At 55.2% G+C, this 22372-nt stretch overlaps 1 protein-coding gene and 1 long non-coding RNA gene across 6 annotated transcripts in view; both read right to left on the bottom strand.

Annotated features, from left to right (window-relative positions):
• The window catches only part of MEF2D (myocyte enhancer factor 2D), a 34203-nt gene extending 15932 nt beyond the window's left edge, over positions 1–18271 (bottom strand). For all 4 annotated transcript variants that reach the window (XM_074928979.1, XM_074928980.1, XM_074928981.1 and 1 more), the window contains exons 1-4: positions 18095–18271; positions 12438–12641; positions 5507–5644; positions 1630–1840 (exon numbers count right to left, since the gene is read on the bottom strand). In XM_074928979.1, the coding sequence (XP_074785080.1) occupies positions 1630–1840; positions 5507–5644; positions 12438–12641; positions 18095–18148 (607 nt within the window). In that variant the 5' untranslated portion in view covers positions 18149–18271. The remainder of the gene's footprint in view (positions 1–1629; positions 1841–5506; positions 5645–12437; positions 12642–18094) is intronic.
• A 31-nt stretch (positions 18272–18302) lies between these two features.
• LOC141971725 (uncharacterized) overlaps positions 18303–22372 on the bottom strand; it is a 62755-nt gene continuing 58685 nt past the window's right edge. For both annotated transcript variants that reach the window (XR_012635314.1, XR_012635315.1), the window contains exon 3: positions 18303–18399. This is a non-coding gene — a long non-coding RNA (uncharacterized LOC141971725). The remainder of the gene's footprint in view (positions 18400–22372) is intronic.

Below are 22372 nucleotides of genomic sequence, written 5' to 3'. Positions count from 1 at the left end.
ACTGCAGAAGTGGGTTCACCCCCTCGGGTGACTGATGCTGACCCCGTCCCCAGCCCTCAAACCCCTCTCAGCCACACTTCTCCCGCGCCATCCCCGAGCAGATGGCATCAGCCAGCGCCGAGATACCAACCCAACACTCTGCTGCACATTTGCTTTGGAAACAATGCCGCAGCGCTCTGCTCTCAGCTCGAGTGCATTGCTAAAAAAAAAAAAATTAAGGGGAAAAAAAAAAAAAATCAAGCTCTTCTAACATGCAAGGGCCTGGCTCCTATAAACAGGATTTCTTCCGTGTCCCAGGCAGCGAGTGAATGAGATGCAGATGGCCGGACTTGGAACACCTCTGTGCTTGCAACCACGAAATTATCCCCCTTCAAAACGACCAGCAAGCGAGCAAGATGGAAACGGCGAGCCTCCAGCCGATTCTGCTTTACAACGAAGCCTCTTTTTCTTTTTTTTTTTTTTTTTTTTTTCAGCAGAGGGGCCTGTGAGAGGGCAAGGGAGATCCCTGCAGCCAGAGCTACGGCTGGCTGTGCCCGAGGAGGGCTCTGCCACCCAGCCTGGAGTGAGATGTTGCTCTTTGGGACCAGTCCTAGAGCAGAAAGACCCGACTCCCTCAGGTCTGGGGGCCTCGGCCTGGTTTCTGAGCGCTTCGAGCCATCCCCGTCACCGTGCGGAGAGCGCAGCAAGCAAAGCCACGGCTCCTACATCCTACTCCTACATCCCAGCCCAGGCACCTTTCTGCTCGCTCTGACCTGACCTGCTTCTGGAGGCACCTCCCAGCCCTTCTCACACCCTTCCAGCCCCTTCACAAAGCGCCCCCCCAAGCTCGCAGAGCCCCGGGGGCCGCAGGTGAATGCCCACCACCCAGATGTCCGGGCGGTCACAGTCCCCAGCTCTTGCCATTTGCAGCCCGTGTGATTTTTACAGACCATCTGTGACAACCAAAATAGCAGGCAGGGGCTTTCTGCACGCTATTATTATTTATGATCACACCACAGGAGAGCCAGGCTGTGGTCACACGTTGTCGTGCCCCCCCTGCCCCTCCTTTTCCACTGCAGGGGACATGGGTGACAAGCTCCTCTCCCTCAACCTGCCCTCCACCACCCATCCCCGGTCCCCACTGGAAATGACTGCTCCCTCCTATCTGTCAGCAGATCCGCGTGAGTAATCGCTCAGCGACCAACTGCAACCAGCAGAGCCCGACTCAGAAAAGCCCTTTTTAGGCAGCAGTCCCATGTCACCGGAGTGCCACCGGCGAGCGGGATGCCGGCAGCCACCCCCAAGCCTGGGAACGGCGCCGGGTGACTCATCTCCTTGCGCTGCCCAACCTCGAAACAGATCCCTGCAGGGATCCGGCTCTCAAAAAGCCCTTGGTAAGGTGGTGGCGGGGGTGGGGGGATCACCCCCAGTTTGAGGCCAAGGCACAAATTGTGGGGGATCAACCTCTGGCAGAAGGAACAAGCACCCTTGGGCAACAACCCTTCCAGGGACACATCCTGCCCCCGGGCAGGGAATGGAGATGTCCTCAGACCCCCCCCGGCATGCTCGGTGCTCGGTGCTGCACGCCCAGCAAGGCTCTCACAGCGAGGATGAGGAGCAAGGGGTGCGAAGGGTCACGGCATCGCTCACCTGCGCTGGCCGGCCTCTGCGGCAGCCCCGGGGACACGGTGTTTCTCTGCAGCGCCGGCTGCTGCGGCGAGAGGAGCCGGGGGTCCGTCAGCGAGGAGGTCACCAGGGACTGGGTCACCAGCGAGCTGCCCGGGTTGCTGAACTGCAGCGTGTTTTGGTTGGTCACCGGCACCGTCACGGGCATGGCGAAGTTCGGGGCGGGCACTGCGGACTGAACAGAGAGCGGCGGGTGAAGGGGAGCAGGCGCTGCCAGGGAGCTGAGCAAGAGCAGCTCTGGTCCTGCAGCCCAGCAGCAGCAACACCCCACTGCTGAAAAATGGGGGGACAGTCCAGGCTCCCCTAAGCCCCCATTTCACTGCTGACCTGCGCTGCTTGCATCAGAGGGGGGCACTGGCGCCTGGACCCCGCCAGGGAAGCCCAGGACCAGCAATCAGCTATCCACTCGGACACAGCAACTAGTTGCTCTGGTCTCATTTTCAGGGGGGTATTTATTTACCCGCAGCGTTTTCAGGGCAGCCCATGGCGGGGTGGTTGGAAACACCCCAAAACATGAAGGTGGTGGGCAGCAGCGTGGTGGTTTTCCCCCAGCGGAACCGAGAGTGGCCAAGCTCGGCGCTGCCCTTCATCCTGCCACGGAGGCCCAGGGGCCCGCAGGGGTTTCACGAGGCTGTTCCTCACCCGGCGGGATGGGAAGAGCCCTCCCAAAGAGCTGGCTGTGGGCCACCAGTTGGGGCTGGCCCTGCCGCTGGTGGCCAAGCACCTGGGAAAGGCTCGTTTTGCTCTGCACAACCCCCAGCTGACACTGGGATCCATCCTGGCAGCTCCGGGAGCTGCTGGGGAGGAGGAGGAGGAGGAGCTGACCCCGGGGGAAGCAGCAGCACTGCTAAATCCTTGCCCACAGGTCGAGGACCGGCTTCACCTACCAGCGTCCCCGCTGGAGCCAGACTGGCTGTGATTATCCTGCCCGGCTGTCTTATGTCACTGATTTGCTCTTCGTTAACAGGAGCAGGCACCTGCTTAGAGGCTTTAGCAGGGGCTTTGCTAAAGTCCCACTTTAATTTGTTCAGGGCTGGAGAGGCAGAGCAGCCCAGTGCCGGATGGGACCATCGTGCGGCTGGAGCTGGGACCCCCCCAGACTGCACCAGCCAGGACAGAGGGAGCCCCAACTGCAGCTGGCTGGGGGCGGGGGGCTGCTGCCCTGTGGCCCCCTCCAGAAATCTGCTCGTAGATGGGTGATTTTCTTTAGGGCTTGAAGGGAGGACAGGAGGAAGGAGTGGGACGGTGCTCACCCACGCCTCGCTGCTGGAAACCCTCCCCACCGGCCTCTCAAGGGCATCTCGTCCTTCAGGGCCAGCCCGTGGAGGACACAGCGCTCCCAGGGCCACCGGCCGCTCAAAGTGACCCGGGCTCGGCCTTTCCCAGACCTGCTGGGGAGAGCTGTAAGGCAGAGCCCTCCCATCTTATTCTGCGCGGCCGCAGAACCGCGAGGAGGAAGGTTTCTGGGGCGCTGCCTCCACACCGAAGCAGCGTTGTGTAATAAATCACCGCAAACGCGGCTGCGTGCCTGCGCGTTCCCGGGAAGGGGAGAGGAGAAGCTGACGCCCGCCTGTCGCATCTTAAGCGACGCCTTGATAAAACCGGGAGGTCAAAGGGCACCAACCCGAGAGCAGAGCTGTGCTTTTAATCCGTATCTATCCCACGGCACCTTCAAACCAGCGTCAGGCCGTGAGACGCACACCCAGCCCCATCAAAGCGGTCCCGGGGCTCCCCCCTCCCCAGCCCCAGGGAGGGCACAACTAGGGAAGGCGGTTTGCACATCACTCCAAAAAATCTGGGGGAGAAGATGCACACATCAGCCAAACGCCCAGGATTTCTGCTTTCATTAAAAGCGATTACAAACACCAAACGCAGAAGCCAGGCCGAGGCCTCTCTTTAGCGAACAAGGCTGTTGTTAAGTTTTCCCGGCTGTTGAGTCTGGTTAGTTCTTGTCACACACTAAAATCAACCCAGCTGGTTAAAAAGGAAAAGCATCTTCTTCAACCGCACGCGCTCCACCTGCATCGCTCAGTCCCTCGCTGCACAGGGAGGTTTAGTGGGGGAGCCAGATGCTACGCCCTGACTATGAAGCGCCCAGCACCTGAATGCCACCAGCCAAAATGACTTTAAGCCCGGACTGTTCCTTTATGCCACGTCTGGATGCTGCCTCGGGCCAGGGGAGTCTGCCCTGAGCCCTCCCTTTGCAGCAGAAAACACAGACACTAAGCAGTCCCGGCTTTCTGAGGTTGTTTTTGCACCGAGGAGAAAGCTCTGCTGGTTTTTTGACTTATTTTACACCACTGGGGAAGGGGTTGCGTGAGGCAACAAGGGGGTGCACATCCAGCCAGGGCTGTACCCCTACCCCTGTGAGCCTTGGCGGGGTGGAAACCTGCCCCCCACTAGTGAAACCTGGGAGGATGAGGCAGAGCAACCTCACAGGAGCTAATCCTGCGCTAAACCCACCCCGGAGGGCTGGGCTTGCTGTCACAGCAGAGCTGTGAGCAGCCATCACCGCCCGCACCCCGTTTTGCTTCAGGTCCCCCGCTCTCCCTGGGCTCGGGGCAACCACCCCCTCCCAAAGATGCAGCTTTTTGGGGTCCTCCAGAGGCTCCTGGAGCAACACAGCGCTCACCTGCTGAGTCAGCAAAATAAAGAGCTGTGGATTTCCCAAGCCCTAATTCTCAAGGAAAGCCAGAATTTTCACCTGGGGCCTTGCAAAGCACAGAGGGGCAGATTAATTCTTATAGGGGGTGGGGTGGGGGGGGTGTAATTTTTGCAGTGCTGCATCCAGCCCTTGAAAATGAGCCTCCTCTCTGCTCCTGGCAGCATTAATTACGGCTGCAGCGACTCGGGGCTAATCCCTCTGAAGAAGCCTTGCCTGCATCAATAGTCTCTGCTCCCTTGAACTAACAACTAATTTGAAACGTGTCCCCCCTCCTCCTCCCATCTCCTGACACAAATCCCTTTCAGCGCTGTCCTGATGCCACCCCGGTGACGGCTCCGGGATCACAGGCTAAAACCTCCCTGGATTTCTGCCACGGCCACCAGCTGCCCCGAGGGCTCGGTGGATTTGGGGGGAATTAATGCGGAATAACCCAAACTGGGCTTGGAGGAAAGTGAGGGGTCGGCATCCGCCGCCAGCTCGTGTGAACGCTGGGGTCTTAACCCAGGAAAAAATCTTTTTTTTGGGGGGGTGAAAAGGGTGAAAAAGAAGACCCTATTTGCAGCAAAGAAGGGGAGAACAGCGAAATCCTCCTGTGCTGCCCAGCCAGAGCCAAGGAGGCTCAGGAATGCTGGAGCTAATGGGAAGGGTTTTCCCAAGGGTTGCTCCTGCTTTTTTGGGTGGGAAACAGGAGGGACCCTCAAGGTCCCTCATCCTCTCACCCATCAGACCCGGGGTGCATTCGGGGCGGCGGGGGCTGCGCGCATCGGCTCCCAAGGCACAGCACGGCTCCGAAGCAAAGCCATGCAAAATCCAACACCCCCCCCCACCCCGACACCTGGAGGCATCCGGGGAGGGGTAAGGGGGGGCTGCAGACCACCAGCTACTCACTGCGAGCCGGTAACTCTGCATCATTTTATCAAACTCCTCATCAATCTTTTTATATTTCTCTTCCGTCTGCGGGGTCAACGCAAACACTTCATCCCCTTCCGGGCTCTCGCACTCCCTGTGCTTCTTGTTCAGCGCCTGTTACGTTTTGGGGGGGGTGAGGGGGGGACATAGGGGGGGTGTTGGGGAGGGATCAGGGGATGAGGTTGGAGGGAAATCGAACAGAAGAAAAACAAAACAAAAAAAAAGAACATATAATGAAGGTTTTCCGGCCAAGGGGCAGGTACTTACACCGTATCGCTTGAACAGGATATCCAGATCCTCGCTGCCTTTACGATATTTATCCTCCATCAAGGGGCTCTGGTCTATCGAGTCATCGCCGTCGGGCTCCGGGCTGTCACAGCCGTTAAAACCTTTCTTTCTTAACGTCTGAAAACACAACCGGGAGAGTTTGAGATCTGGGAGCGGGGATGGACAACACGGGCAGCTGCCTGAGATGGGCACGTCTCCCCCAAAACATCCCCCGGGATCATAAAGACAAAGAATTTCTCCTTGCAGAAATTTATACCTTTGCCCCAAGATGTCGTTGACCTCAATGGGGTTAAAGAGTCAGGATCAGACCCTTGGGTTTCGACGCCAGAGTGTCTCTAATTTAGGAATTACAACATGGGGACGGATGGATGGAGAGAAACTACTTTGCTTTCAAAGGATCTGTTTACGCCAGAGCTGAATTTGGCCCCGTACCAGCTCAGACACATTCGTCACCTACAATTACTACAACGACAAGGAGGGAAAACAAACCTTAATGATATCTGCTCTCCCGCTAAATATAGGGAAAATAAATTCCTTACAAATAGGAAAATAAAAATCAAAATAATAATAAAAAAAAAAAAAGAATCTTGCCCCCTGGGCAAAAACAGTTGGGTGGCATTTACCAAACAAAGGTCCCACCGCGGGTGCTGGAGGCAGCTGGGGGGTGACACAGGGTGGGGGACACGGTGACAACACCCGGGCAGCAGCTTGCAGAGAGTTAATGAGGTGACATCTCCCCCTTCGTGAACAGGAACCCGGCAATCACACGTCGGGGCTGTGCGCAGGGCATGGTGAAAACCCCAAAAGTTCCTCTTCCGTGCTCAGTAACCAATCTGCAGATTGCGTTGCACATGCCCATTTAATCATTCTATTTTCAAAATACCAAAAGCAATTAGGCGTTATTATGGAACCATCACTTGCCAATTTATTTATTTTTTTTTTTTAGAAGTCAAAGCTACAGAATTTCCTGGAAGTCTTGATCTCTTTTCATGCCAAATTTAGCAGGGGGGAAAAAAAAAAAAAACAAACAAAAAAACAACCCCACGAGCCTTGACAATTCTCCTCTCTCTTCCTAAACAGTAATAAATATCTCTATTTTGAGGCCAAAACGTACCCTGGAGTGGTTCTACATCTACCTGCGAGCTCTGGGAAACACGGAGCTCGTGTGGGAATTTTTACTGGAGTGGATAAAAACCAGAAACGTCTCCGGAAGGGCTGGAAACGCCGCGGGGGGGTTTTGCTCAGCATCCGCTGCCTCTTCCCGCATCCCCTTGGTGGATGCTTGCACCGGGTGGCAACGCTTAAGCCACAAACACCAAACTCATTTTCCTTCCAGCTGAAGCTTTCTGCAGTATTTTCAATTCAATTTTCAATTTTCAATTTTCAATTTAACGCTCATTACGGCGATTTCATCCACCAGCCACGGCTCTGGCTCGCTCTTGACCACGGTGGCATCTGAAACCCCGTTTGGTGTTACCAATCACTCCTGCTACCTAATAATTATTACCTAATTACCTAATCAGAACTCCTAGTACCCTCATTCATGTTATTTATTGTCTCTTTATAGAGAGGGGTAGTGGGAATCCGAGTTATTGGCATGAACGGGAGGTCCCCAGGGCTTTTTCTGCAGGTTCCTGAGGATTTTTCCCTACTATTTTGCTATTTTTATACGTGTCCTTTTTATACTTGTCCTGGCCAAAAAAAGGAGTGGGTGCTGCCGGTGGGGAAGGAATGGCTTTGCCTTCTCTCTTTTTTTTTTTTTTTTTTTGGAAACTGCTCTTTGCGGATTTTTTTTTTTTCCCGAAACCTTTTGTTTCACCGATGCAGCCTGTAGATGGAAAGTTAAGCCCTTCTTTAAAAAAAAAAAAAAAACGAAGCTTTTTTCCTCCTCTTTCAGAAGCAAAATGGAAAAAGTTGTTCCATGAGCAGTGGAAGGGATGAAGCTGGGTTTCCTTTGGGTGCGTGCGAAGGGAGACTCTCCAGTGTCTAATAGGGGGCTGTGCCCACCTCGCAGCGGTTCTCTTTGCAGGGACAGTAACTGGATTTCTCGCCTTTGCTCTCCCATCCCCAGTCGGGAAACGTGACAGAAATCCCTCATGTCCCTGGAAGCTCCTCTCCTCTGCCAGAGGCTGCCAGGGGGTTCAGGAGTCGCAGAGTCGAACGAGCAACCTCCGTCCCTCAGCACCCTCGAAGACGGGAACCTCACAACTGAATTTTCAAGAGGTTTCAGCCAAAGAACAACATCCTTCTCCTTTCTAAAATTTGCAGCAATGAAGCGACCCAGGAGATTTTTAAGCATCTTCCAACTCCCCTGGCTCTGCACCATATTGACTGCCCAAAGATAGTGCAGGGAAGAGCAACGGGCAGACACCACCGGCCGTGGCATTTTGCCATTTCTAAGTCCACATGAAACCATCCCGGGGGTGGTTGTTCCCTTAACAATTCTGTCGAGGAACGTGAAGAAATGAGGTGAACGCAGCTCTGTTCACCCAGACCCAGCAAACCCCCTCCAAGCAGCTCATCACATCTCCCCTCTCCACATTTCCCAAGCTCTTTCTCCTCTGGGGGTCTAATATATTTGGTGTCTAATATAGCCTCAACTTAGACAGCAGCTGTTGCTTTGGTTTCTTCCCTCCTCTCGGCCACTAACTTAGTAAAATTAGTCATAACTTAATTATCTTGGAGATCCACATCTCCCTGCTGAGCTCAGCTCGCAGCATCCCGAGCCGTGAGGGGCAGCTGCTCCCGTAAGGAACCCGCCGGCAGCACCAGGAAGCATCGAGGTGGTTGTTCACGGGGGGGGGAAAACCCTTCCCAGGTGCTGCGGGAGCTGCGGGCAGGGAGGGGAAGAAGGGACCAGGGACAGGCTCCAGAACTGGCCCAGGAAAGGGACGATCTGCAGCGTGGTGGCATGGGAAGCACCAGCTGTGGGTGACCGAGGCCCGAGTTGCAGCAGGACACGAGGCACAGGAGCACAGCTCGCAGCAATTACTGCTCAAAAAAAAGGGTTGGGGGCCACAAAATGCCATTTCCAGCCATATCAGTGTTGGCTGCTGGTTTTTTCATTTTTTGGACAAAAAGATGTGCGTCCCACGTTTTGTGCTTTTTGACAAGGTGATGTAAAAGGAAAACAATCCTGCTGGAGCGAGAATCAAACCCCAAGATTCCTGTTTTCAGGATCTCTGCAAGGTCTTTTAGAGAAGAGTTTTCCTCCTCGTTCCTCCTAATTCCCTTTTCCAGGGGAAAAACAGAAGGTGCAGAGAGGCATGAAACCTTTCTGTCACTGAGTTGCATCCAGTGGAACACGACTATTTTTCATATGAAGTAGATTTAAAAATCAATTCCTTCACAGCAGAAAATTTTCAAAGGAGAAAATCAGGGTGAGAACTTCACATGGTAAAAAACCCCAAAACAAACCCTCATCATTGGCCCATCTCCCTCAGGTCCCCCCACTCTATTGGGAGTCCCCCCACGGCAGGACCTGCTGCAGATCCCGTTATTCCAGGCAACGCTCCTGCTCCCGTGATCCCAGCTGGTACAGGAGCAGATTTCCAACCCAAAAAGGGTGAGAGAGCAGCAGGAAATGCAGAACATGTGAGAGGAAACGATGCTCGACCAGGATGTGATCGACTTCCCTTAGAGGAGGGAGACTCAACCACCCCAGGCGTTGGGGAAGTCTGGATGAGGATGAGGGTGAAGATGAAAATGAGGATGAGAATGAGGATGAGAATGAAGACGTGGCACCGGCAGCTGCCTCTGCACTACGCCACCTCCCCAGCATCCTGCAAAATGCCTGATTTTATACACCCTGGGGAACGACAACCCCAGGAAGGAGAATTAGGGAAAATGACACCACCACCACCACCCCCCAGGACATTCAGGCAAGAAAAGAGATTTCTGTGTGACTCCAACTGGCTCTGGAGCACCCCCGTGCCCGGCTAGCTCTGCTCTTGCCCAAGTCCCTCATCAGAAGCTGGCACATCAGCCGGGCTGCGAGGAAACGAGAAGTGACAGAGAGGAGCAAAGCCGGCGTGATCCCAGCCCGGGCGCGCACGTGGCACCCAGCGTGCCTGTCTGGGGGCCTCAGCTGTCCCCCGCCTGATTAAGGAAACCCCCCTCTCTGCATTACGAGAGATTTTCTCAGACTTAAAAGCTTGTAATGGGCAGGACTTGGCCAGGCACGGAGGGAGCCGCAGGGATTGCGTGGCTGAATCCCACTCCCGTCGGCTGCTGCCGGCCCCCGACAGCTGAAACATGGAGCTGCCCCCACAGGGGATGGTCCCCAAAAAAGCAGCTGGGGTGTTGAACCCCTCTTGAACCAGGGCCGGGTGCATTCACCCCTGAGCAGCTCTGCCTCTTGCTAAATATCCAGGGGGATAAACCCCTCAAGGGCATCCCCATGCAGCACGTGATGGGGTGTCCCCACCAAAAAAAAAAAAAAAAAAGGGAAGGATCTCATGTTTTCTGTTGTTTTAAAACATAGTATGACCAGAATTTGTACCACCTGGAGTTGGTGGTAACAGAGCCTTTGGCCCCAGGAGCCCCCCAGCCTGGCTGGGAGGGGAGACCCTGCCTCAGCTGAGCCTCTGGAGCCCCCACTCACTCCCCTCCACCAGGAAAAGGAAATCAAGAGGCTTCTGCCTCGATTCACCCAGGTCCCAGTTGCCCCTCAGCCTTTCTGAGATGCTGCCAGAATCCAGGTTGCATCCTCTGGTAGAAAGGGGCCACCAGCGTGACAGGGAAAGGAGATGCAGGCAGCAGCCCCTTAAAATCCACCTAAATTCAGATTTGGTAGCAAATTCACAGCCTGGGCCTTCACGGCTCTATAAATGCTTGATGCTGGGGAAGCTCTGAGGATGCAAAGATATTCCTGGAGGGGACAAGTTCAACTGGGAGCCACCAAGAAATACGAGATAAACTGGGTCTATGCACGGTGGGGACAAAGCCCGGCTGGTGGGACCTGACCTGGTGAGGGGACATGGTTAGGGAGGAGATGGAAACCTGCCCCAGAGCAGGAACGCTCTCCTAGGGGAGGGATTTGGGAGAGAAAAGAGTAAAAATCTCAGAACAGCCCTAAGCCTACTCCAAGACAAGAGGAGGGTGGAGAGGGATGCTCGAGTGGCCTCAAAACCCGCCTGAGCCCCAGTGGGTTTTGCTCTGAGGCTGCTTTGCCGGCAAGACCCGGCGTGTTTGGGCTCTTTTTCTTGCCATCCACCAATATCCTTCCGCTCCCGATGTTCCTCTCCTCGGCTTTGGATGCAGCTCCAGCTTTTCATGTGGTGCAAACACAGTATTTCTTTGGGTGCCAAGGACTGTGTGTAACTTGTCGGCTTGGGAGTGTTTGCATCTTGGACCATAAGGGAACAGAGAACGCTGCCCAAAATGTTTACAGTATTTTTAGGCCAAGACAAATCTGTTCGACGCTGCGAGCGCCGCAGTCTGAGCATCCCGGAGAGGCTGGGTGAGGCCGTGCTGACTAGCACAGCAGGGAACCATGCCTGCAAAACCCTGGTGTTTTCACGGTGGCTGGGCACCACCTGGCTCAAACAGGCCAAAAAGGACATTTCTGAACCATTTCTAAGGGCTGTACTCAACCGTGCGCTGGCAGAACAGTCTCCAAAGCCCGGCGAGGGCAGGGAGGTGCTGCTGGATGCTTGGCCGTGGCTCAACCCACGTCTGCTGCAGCAGAAGATCGGTGGGAACGGGGCGGATGATGAGGTGAAAACCTTTCAGAAAGACACTTTTCATGGAGGGGGGAAAAAAAAAAAAAAAGCAGCAGAAAAAAGAAGCAAGATTTAGGAAGTAGGTTGGGTTCTTTTTTTTTTCTTCCTTCTCCATGAAATCAAAGCCTGAGACTGCTGCCCAAGATGCACTGGAAGGATTCGCAGCCCGAGCGGCGGGGGAAGCCGATTCCTCCAGCAGCGCTTTGAAGCGATGAAACCTCACGCCGAGCTCGGTCTGAGCAGAGCGGCTGCCTCCGACCCCCCCAGGGCCCTCCGCGGGGCCGTGCTGCTCCGCTCACCCACCAACGGCTCCGCGGGTGTTGATTTCTGCCCACCTGTAATGTCAGGAATTACCCAGCCAAGCCTTTCACCTGCTGGAATGTGCCCAGGTGTGAAGGCAGCTGCCCACACGCTGAAAAGCGTCAACTGAGCAGCTCCCAGCCAGGGCAGAGGAGGCGACCGATGGCCGAGATGCTGCTGGCCCCCTCCTGTGAGCCAAAAGCCCTGTGCTGGAGCCTGGCAACGCTCTGCCAGCACCAGGGATGAGGACAAAGTGGTGGAGAGGGTCAACCAACGGCAAATGGTGGCCAAGCATCTCCTGCGATGCTGGTGTGGACACGGTGTCCTTGGCTGTGCCGAGGTTGGTCAGACTGGACTCACCAGCCTCAGAGAGCCAAAAAATGCAGCCAAAGAAGCCTTGAGCAACCTGACCTACCCGTGAGGTTGGCCGTGCTTTGAGCAGGGGTTGGACCAGAGGCACCCAAAGGTCCGTCCCAACCCGAATTACTCTGTGATTTAGCTGCTGGGGCCCTCCACAACCCCACCATGTGTGTCTGGAACAACGGACAGGGGCAATGTCACCAGTTGCACCAAGGCATCCCAGTACAGCTGCCTCAAGAGATGCCTCCAAAACCATCCCGGGGTTTGCCTGGACCACGGGAAAGTCCCACAAAGCAAACATGCACCTCAATTTTATGGCAGTAAGTCAACACATAACTCGAGACAGCTTCAAATCTACCAAACCAGAACTGAGTATTTTTGTAGGCTGGACCAAAAAAGAAGCAAAATCAGGCCAGCACTGAGGGTCGGAGATCTGGTCGTGCCCATCCCCACCCTACACCGACCTCCTGCATCCAGCTGCGGTGCCAGACCCGTCCCTGGCTCCACCACACCAGCAAAGGCCTCACCTCGATGATGTCTGCGTTGGTCCGGCTCTCGTGGGGCTCGTTGTACTCGGTGTACTTGAGCAGCACCTTGTCCATGTCGGTGCTGGCATACTGGAAGAGCTTGTTGGAGTGGTTGAAGATGATCAGGGCGATCTCGCAGTCGCACAGGACACTCAGCTCGTAGGCTTTCTTCATCAAGCCGAACTTGCGCTTGGTGAAGGTCACCTGAAAGCAAGGAGAGAAGGTCAGGAGCCGTGTCCACACTGCCACGGACCCGACAGCTCCCTGAGAACACTGGGAAGAGCACTGGAGGAAGAGCAAAAGGAAGGGGAGGGCAGAGGGAATATTCTGTCCTCAGTTTCCCCAACTGGACAATCACCCCAAGCTCTCCTCTCTCACCCCCCTCTTCCAACTGGTTCACATTGTCGCCTATTTTAGGATCCTCCAAAGGCAGACACTTCACAAGCACAAAGATGATTATCAGCGTTGGAAATCACATATTGCCAAATCAAGAGAAAATAAATTTCAGCAAAATCCCCAGCAGAGCTACCATCTGTCCGGGGGCTGCGGGTTGTTGGGTTTTTTCTGAAGTTGAATATTCAAGCAGCGGAGATCTCGTCCTCGCTTGCTGCAGCAGCGCTGTGAGCACCCGACCCCGGGAGCTGCAGAGCTGGGGGGCTCAGCCACCCCGAAGCCGGTCAGGGTGCTGCTCCACACCCCTCTCTTGCTTCCCCACGCTTCCCAAAGGCACCCTGAGCCCCACACACCAGGTGCCCAGCTGGGTCCTGCCTCCTTCCTGCTGTCCCCATGACCTTGTCAGGGTATTTTTTCTGCATCTCCTGCCCACCCAGGGTCACCGCGCCGTGGCTGCGTCCCCCGTCCTCCCAACCTGCCCCACCTTGAGCTGTCACCAGAGCTGTCACCCAACGGGGCCTCTTTTGCGGGACTCATCCTTGCGAGCTGCTGGAGGGACAGGGACAGAGCTGGGTGCAGGCTCCAAAACCTGCTCTAGAACCTGCTGTTTCCCAGCCCACGTTCAGCTCTCGCTGCAACGCTCTGAACGAGCCCCAGGCTGTGGGGAGGGAGCTGGTTTGGGGGTCTCCATCCCGGCTGCAGCACAGCCGGGCGCTGGAGGTCCCTCATCCCCCCGCAACCAAATAGGAAAGGCGTGATGCTTGGCCAGTGCCCTCTCAGCAAATAAAAAAAAGGAAAATAAAAGGCAGGGAGGTGACCGCTTTGCTTTAAGTATTGTTGTCAGGGGTGAAGCAGCAGCCCGGGGAAGGGCTGGAGATGAGCTGAAGATGCCCTTGGGTGCTGAGAGCGGCTCCCTCACCACGTGCGTGCACAGGAGGGCTCGACCCCACTTAGGGCCTCCGCCACGGCATCGATTTTGCAGCTGAACACTTGAATTTGCAGCATTGAGGGAGGAGAGCGAACGAGGCTGTTGCCTTTGCTCAGCTCGAGTTAGCCGTGTTACAGTCACCGTCCAAAGAGCTTAACCTGGAGCTTTACCCCGGCCGCACCGGCCGTGATGAGCATCGCCAGCAGCACCCAGCACGCACCCACCGGGGTCCCGCACCCAGCGCCGAGCACCCCACAAAGACGGAGCCGCATCCCCCCCCCCCCAGTGCAGTGCGAGGGCAGAGCAGGGGCAGCCCTGGGATGTGCACGGCGCAGGGGGCTGCCCACCCCCTCCCCGCCATCTCCCAGAGGTGATTAACCAGTAACGAGATTCGGCTCTAATCGCCTCATCCCCCGGGAAGCGCAGGGCGGGCACCCCGCGCCGCCGCTCCCCGCCACGTGCGCCCGCTCGCGCCGCGCCCGGGCGGCCAGTGCCAGCGCTCACGTTGCCAGCGTCCGCCCCAGGGCCGGCACGCTCTGACACAAATTAAATTACTTGAGGGCCAGCGCTGGTGTCATTGGCAATTCCCCCTTCCCCGTGGCATCCCGGATCTCTTGGCCACCCAAAACCCGGCTGCAGCCATCGCCGCACCGCACGGCTTCAGGCGGGACCCAGCTGCGGTTTTGCCGCTGCAGCCCGCGGTAGGACAGGCACTAAAACCATCCCAGGGCTCGCCAGCGCCTCGCCAGCAGCGTTTCTGGTCTCACGTCCCGAGCAGAGACTCGCTGTCCCCCGCCGAGACGGCCCCGCTGCTCTGAGTCACGCTCGAAGCAGCCCGAGGAGCCCTCGAGAGGAAAACACGCGGCGCCCCCGCCAAGACAGAGGGAACAGCCGAGGGCGGTTGTTTCTGCAGCCGCCGGTGCTGGGGACACCTCGACAAAAAAGCACCTTGCTGGGTGCCACGAGCCCGTTTGGCCACTGAGATCAGAGGCAACGGGGTGAGGCCAAGGCGTGCGAGCAAGAGGGCAGCTCTTGGCCATGAAGACCAGGAACAAGCGTGGTTGGGTTTTGCCCTTGAGCAGTGGAGGAGAGCATGGGATATGGCGTAGGGTCAGTGTGAGGTTAATGGTGGGACCTGATGATCTTCGAGGGCTTTTCCAACCGAGATGATTCTGAGATTTTGCCATTCTAGGGGGTTACCTGCCCAAAATCAACCACCAACCTGAGCACAGCCAAGCAGAACCCAAAACACCAAATGACCCCTCTCAGATGAGGGGATAGACCCTCCGCAGACAGGGACGGGGCGGGGGGAGCACCCCTCTGTCTGGCACCCCTGCTTCTTGCAGAGAAAAGCGACGATTTGCCATTTAACCAGCCCCATCGCACGAATGCACCAGCTACCCCCGCCCTGTGCATCTCCCCATGACCCGGGACAGAAACCCCAAACCTTCCCCTACTGCCGTGCATGAGCCTCATCTAGAAGAATTAACCTTCTAAGTCTAAGAGGGTAATCAAATCTCATGCTTCAGGGCATAAGCCGATCACCAAAGGGGTCAGGAGGGAATTACTGCCCCACACTAGAGGGGGATTTTTGCCCTTCCCCTGATGCAGACCACACCGGCCGTTGCCAGAGTCAGCAGGTTGGTCCTGAAGGACTGATGGTCTGATCTGTTATGGCAAATCCTCTCCATAATTCCTCTAATGACATTAGTGACTCTTACTTGCTCTCCTCTCCTGGTTTTGGCTTCGGATGTAATTCTGGTCTCCTCCGCGTGGTCCATGCACCCACCGGAGGCAAGACCCGGGCCGTGATGCTGTAGGCCGGGTGTGAGATGCACGGGAAGAGCGAAGGGATTGGAGAGCCCCTGCCCAACCTTAACTCCTCCCGAGGTTCACGACGCCTTGGCGGCCCCGAACCGCCGTTATCCATGAACTCCACGAGCAGAAACATGGCGTCGAGAGCGGCTCTGCCTCCACCTCCTTTCACGGCCGCCGGTGAATCCCTCCATGCACTATTCCTATTCCCCATCCCTCTCTCTCCTGACACCCAGCGGGTGCCACGGGAGCCATCCAGGAGCTGGCACATACCGAGAAGGGTGCACACTCGCCCGCCGTGGCCAGAGCTGTGAGATCTACGTTGCCACCAGCAGCGCTGCGGCACGAAACCCCACGTGTCATCAATCCAACAGTGCCGGGCTGCTCAGCTCCCGGGGTGCAGCACAGGAGAAAGGAGCTGTGCCCCCCACACCAAGCCTCGGGGCTGGGGGGGGCTGCCCTGGAGACAGGGCCAGGCTGAGGATGCTGCCAGGCCCCGGGTTTAAGCCAGCTCAGCCGACAGCCCGCGGGCACAGCGGCCACGCGTGTGTGGGTGCTTCTCACCTCAGATCTGAGACAACGGCAGGAGAGGAAGGGAAGGGGGATGAGTTAAAGTAAGACGGGACATTTGTGAGGCCGGATCCCGGCATCGCACACGTATGGCGCGGGGCAGGAGGGTTATCACCCCCTCTCTGGAGGTGATGGATGACGCAGCCCCGAGCAGCTCCCGCTGCAGTGGATGGAGCAGATCAGCAACCCACAGCCTGGAGCAGCCGTTCAGTCACGAAATGTCCTCTCTTCTTGGTGTGTCCTTGTTTCCCAAAGAAAAGGAGCAGCAAAAAGAATTGATTGCAAAGCTTGCGCTTGATGACCAATTAAACAGCTGCTGCTTCGCTGACACCCGACGGAAGGAGGGCTGGGCTTTCGGGAAAGCGAAGCGATCCGTGCCGCAACGCTCCCGCGCTGGGTGTTGGAAGAACCGGCCCAGGCAGGGACACAACCGCTGTCAAGGATAAAAAACAACGTTCCCCCAGACCTGGGAGCTGGGTTTTGGGGATGACACCTGACAGAGATGTGCTAAAGCCGCAGCACCCGGCCGTGCTGAGCTGCTAAACCCCACCCGGGCTCCGCTCGGCCGCCGAGGGGCTGAGTCCCCAGCCCTCCTCGGCCAAACCCTGCACCAAGGAGCAGCTCAACGGCCCCCAAGAAACGCCTCCCACCGCCTTTGCTTCTGCCTTTGGCAGAGAAATGCCTCTTTCCTTTCCTGAAGGCTTATACAACAGGGCTAGGCTGTGCCATCAACCTCCAGCATTACCAAATATTTTCCGTTCATTTGAACTTCTAATGGGGCTCCAATAGCTGCAAATCCCTCTCCCCCCTATGCAACGCTCAGCAGCGCTGCCCCATAAAACCCACTCCAGCTTCTTTAATAACCCCTAACGCCCCATTTACTGCTAATTGTGGAAATAAACAGTGCCATGAGCAACTGGGACATTATCAAAAAACATTTCATGCCCATCCCATCCCCCAGCCACCAAATAAAACTCTAATGAAGAAAACCTGCAATTTTCTATTGTTTTGCTGCGGAGCAATAAACCAGTTCATCCAATTCTGTTATTTGCCACTTCTTAAGCATTAGGAATATATAGACATACTTTTATTTTTCTAGAATAAAAGCAGTGGAAAAGAGGTGAGGCAGGCCATGGTGGCTGGACTAAAAGCAGAGGCTGGGATCTGCTGAGCCAAACTCAAGGACCGTGGAAAGCCACAGAGCAAAGGGACCCGCCTGAAAGTCTTGTGGTTACGGGGAAATACATTGATGGAGCCATCACAGAGCAAACCTGGGCTGGCAAAGCGCTGCTGCTCAGCTAGTCCAGCTCAAGGAACACCTAAATTAGGGAAAAATCTGTTGGGTTTTTTTCCCCGCTTTGAGATACACGCATGTATTTCTAGACACATGCGCGTTCGTGCGTGTCTAGGGCTTGGCTTCAACAGAGCACAAGAAAAAAACAAAGCTTGGACCCATATAAGTTTTCAATTGAAAAAAAAAAAAAAAAAAAGAGTAATTTGGGTTGTTTGCGTTCAGAAAAATGGATACTTGTTGTGGCTGTTTTTTATTGGAAAAACCTCATGGAAAACGTCAACTGAAATATATTTTCTGTGAGACAAAAAAAAAAAAAAAAAAAAAAAAAAGGAACTAACTGGAGAAGATACTTTCTTCTGGAAAAGCATTTAGATGGAAATGGTGCGAGGAGCTCCAAGACGAGGAGCAACGCCTGGGTGGGAGCTGCAGCTCCCCGCCACGGCAAAATGGGGCCGTTTGCCTGGTTCTGGGGATCTGCCTGAATCTGGCCCCGGTGCCGAATTTCACCCAACTGCTGATTTTATGGGCTGGGAGAAAAAAGAACTGGTTGGCCCAAAACGGGAAGGAAATGGGTTGTTTTGAAGCAGAACCCTTAAAATATCTGATGGGGGGAAAGGGGGTGAGGAGGGAGGGAAGAGGTGAAGGGAAAGCACTGACCTGCCGATTGCGCTCGTCCGTGATCCGCTGGATCTGGATCTTTTTTCTCCCCATCTTCTCCAGAAATCCTCACCGCACCCGGGACGACTTCGGTTCAGGGGAGGGGAAAATTAACCCCGTTTTAAAACGTGTTCATGAAAGAGTGCTGGGGGGCCTTTTTTTTCGGATCAGAAACAAAGCACCCCCCCCAAAAAAAAAAAAAAAAAAAAAAAAAAAAGATTTTTTGCCGTTCCTTGCTCAGTTCATGGTATCCTCCTGCACGGCCGAATCCAGCGGGGCTGAGTTGTCAGCGGCTGCTCAGAAACCTGTGCAAGGAGAGAGACGAGAGTGAGACCATTTGTCCCAAAATCCCAACCAGGGTCACAGCATCCTCCCCACCGCCCGCACGGCTCCCACCCCCCAGCCCCGGGGAGGCCTCTGCTCCATCCTCCCGCTCCCCTTTGGGGCCAGGAGGGTTGCAGAGGGATTTATCCAACCTGGGCTCAAAAAACCCCAAGGATGGAGCCCAAAAACGCCCGCACCACAGGACACGTGTGGGCCGGGCATGGCGATGCTTGTCGAGGAGGAGGAGACGGCAGCAACGAGCCTGTGAATCATTATTCCTCCGTGACACTCCAGACTTTTTTTTTTTTTTTTTTTTTCTCTTAATAAAGTCATAAGCAGTCGAGTGGCTGGTGATTAGCTTGGGCAATTTAAATCCGTCTCCAATTTCTGCATTAATCTTCAATTTGGAATTTTAAAATGTCTTTATTTGATTACTTAAAAAAACCTATAATCAGGCACAGAAACCTAATTCTTATGGGCGAGGGGAAGAAGGACTCCGAAGAAAGCTGAGACAGGCCGGGGTTTGACTGGTTTGACTGGGAAACCACATCCCTCGACGCTGGGGGCTGTACTGGGGCACCTTTCAGCACAGCTCCCCCCCCGCCCCATTTCACCCCATTTTTCCAGCATGCTCTGCACTGCAGCGAGGGGGATCAAGAGGGAAATCCAGCTGGTTAATTTTTCCACAGGTTTTGGTTTTCTCCTGGTTCTCTCTCCGAGTGGCCGGATAAGAGCAGTGATAACGCTGCATTTAAGGCGAGGGTGCCCCGTGCCAAGACCTGGGCAGAGGGAAAAGCCAGTCCCAAAATAACTTCCTATCTGCCTCCACTTGGCAGCCCCCAGCCCTCGGTCTTGTTAACAAAAAGCACCAAAAAAGCGCTTTTTCTCCCCTCCCATCATCCCAAATTCACCCACAGCATCTGCAGCCAGCACCAACCGAGCTCCTCCTGCTCCCCTCCTGCCCTAGAGCACGGAGCCCCCCCAGACCCCGCTGAAGCCCCCCGCAGGGACCTCAGCCCCATTCTTCGCCTCCTCATCAGACGACGCTCCAACAACAAACAAGCCCTGACGGTCTCACTCCCACACTTGTTTTTCGGGGTTCATTGAGTCGTGTGAGTCACTTAATCTTTTTTTCTCTGCTTTTTTTTTTTTTTTGGGTAAAATTATTCACTGCACATCGTGTTCTGTGGTTTCAGGGCTGGTTCGAGAAGCCAAGAGGGGAATGGGGAGACTTTTTCCCTCCTGACATCCAAAATTTGTCCTCCAGGGAAGACGAGCAATGGGGAGCCCACAAGGGGACCAGAGAGAGAGATAACGGCAGCAAAAATCCTTTTTTTTTCCCTCATAAATCCCACCAGGAAGACTCTTTGCAAGGACGAAGCATACAAGAGTGTTACTTGCTGCTTGAATCATTACTTCTCAAAACTGGTGTGTGTTTCCCCTCCCAGCAGCAAACGGGAGGGACCATCCAGCTGCGAGCAGCACCGGTGTCGTGGAGGATGCTGAGCTGGTGCTGGGGGGACACCCTTTGGCTGCTACACCCCATCCCTCCGCGGGCAGCCCCAAAAAGACCAGTCCCAGAGCATCATCGGTCCCAGAGCTTCACCAGTCCCAGAACACAACTGGTGCCAGAGCATCGCTGCTGGAGCTGGCACCGGCGAGCAGGGGATGCAGGCACCAAAAGCATCCCTCAAAAGCTGGCGATACAGGAAGAGCCAAAAGGAAAATGAACATTTTTGTTTCATCCACCACTGGGAGCCCCCACAGGGGAGAGTCCATGGTCCCGGGGCCAGGGGCCAAGGCGAGGATTTTGCACGTGCGGAGAAAATGTGGCAAAGGAGGAACTTTCTGCCAAGTTTGCTTTGCGGCTTTTCCCTTCAGAGTTGCCGTTTCCTTCAACTGGCTGAAAAATATTCACCTTCACCATCTTCAAAACCTCCAGCAGCAGCGTGAAGTAGCAACAGCTCCACATCCAGACGCAGGGCAAGATGCTAATTCTTTCCTTGTGCTCTTGGACAGAGAAACCCTCTGAAATGACAGTGGATTTACTGTCCAAACCAGAGAGGAACTCTCCAGAAGCAACAATAAACACTGGAGAACAACAGGCAGTAAATTTAAACCAAGTGAAAGGAAATATATTTTAACACAATTCGGTTGTGGGACTTCTTCACAGGATGCTCTCACGGCCAAAAGCTCTTGCGGCATCCGAAAAAAGGGGATGAGATGTTTGTAGGGATGAGGAGAAAACCCCAGCGCTGCTCATCCCTGCCCCGAGCTTTGCACAAGCCGGTGCTGCCTGCACGGGAGCGGCGGCATTCAAACCACCTTCCCCTCCCTGGGCCACAAATAAAACCCAGGTGTTTTGATACAAATCACCTTTTTACAACCACCAGACCACATTCCTCCTGCTGCTCTCAAATCCTGACTCCTGGGTCCTCCACAGCCCAGCTGGATGGGGACCATTGTCCCAGCCTTGGGGTTTGCTCATGCCACTGGATAAAGACTCCCATGGGAAAAAGGCAACTTAACAGCACTTTTTTTGGCTTGTTATTGTGGGGGGGAAAAAGGAGCTGCCGTGTGATGCTCCTGATCCCTCTTTCCCTGCACAGGAAGGAAAACACCCCACAGCGAGTGTGATCCTTGGTTGGGACGCAAAGGAGGGATGGTGGAAAGCACAGCACTGTTTGCTGCTCTCCAAACTCATCCGACTGAGGGGATTTGAAACTCCTCCCTTTTATCTTCATGTTCCCGGTGTTGGAGTTGGGGTTTTGGGGTGAGTTTATTTGTTTTGAGGTTTTGGGCTTGTTTGGGTTTTTTTTCCCCAACATATTTTTAAACCCAGGTATTTTCACGTTTCCTGCCCAGGTGGCTGTTTCAGAAAGTCCCAGCACAGGCTCAAGTTTCTGATCAGCATCTGCAAGAGCAAGAAACCTGGAGAGGCTCCCCCACTCCTGCCTACCAGCTGGCACTGCCGCTGCCTGCTTGGATCCAGCCCAGAAGCACCCACCCTGCACCCTGCCCTGAGCTGAGCACCTCCGGAGCTCCCTCTCCTTCACCAGAAAATCATTCTGGCTCCCTAATTGCTCACCCCGGGGCACTGGGATGCTCCATGACCCTCCTCCACGAGCAGGTGAAATTTAAGCACCTAAACGTATATATAGCCAAGGACCCAGAGCACAGGCCTTGTAAGAGGAGTTAAACTCCTACATAACTTTTAACATTTGGAGTTTTGGGTGTTCACTAAAACCCCCCAGTCATTAAATCATTTTTTCTTCCTTCTGAGACAGCAGCTTTTTTCTCCTCAGCCTGGTTTTCCAAGGAAACGAGGCTCACACCGTCCCGTGGCGCAGGCAGGATGAGAAGGCCCCCACCCCATGTGGTGTCTGAGCCCACGGGACCTTTGCACCCCATCTGGGATGAGGCACCGACATCCCCAAGCCACCCCACCCCAGCGAGTCGCACGAGCACCGGTGGATGGGTTAAGCCCAGCCCTTATAAGACCCTAGAGAATCTCCGCAGCTCTGTGAGGCAGACTGGCTTGCCCAAAATGTGACCCAACGCTGTCCTAAACCAGGCTCGGGACAGCTCTAACACCACGGGGTGCAGTCAGGCTCCGGGGCCACCCTGGGCACCCACAGCCTCCCCTGCCACGCCGCCGCCATCCCCAGTGGTACCCGTCTCCATGGTGACCATCTCCACGCAACCACCGAGCATCTCCGCCGCTACACCCCAACGAGGAGGAACTGCCGCAGCGCAGGGGCCCAAGGGCATCGAAGGGGACCTACAAACCTGCCGTAGAGCAAATCACAGACTTTGCACCGAGCAAAAAAAAAAAAAGTCCTCCCATCCCTCTTCAGCACCCGGAAACCTCGGCGAGGGTGAGGGAAGGGGAAATTCAGCGAGAAGCGCTGGGACGGAGGCGGCCCGTTAGCGCCCACACCCCTCCCTCCTGCC

The sequence above is a fragment of the Athene noctua genome, chromosome 29, assembly GCF_965140245.1.
Source record: "Athene noctua chromosome 29, bAthNoc1.hap1.1, whole genome shotgun sequence".
NCBI classification, from domain to species: Eukaryota; Metazoa; Chordata; class Aves; order Strigiformes; family Strigidae; genus Athene; species Athene noctua.
The sequence above is the reverse complement of the archived record's forward strand: the minus strand, read 5'-3'. Positions and strand labels throughout refer to the sequence as shown.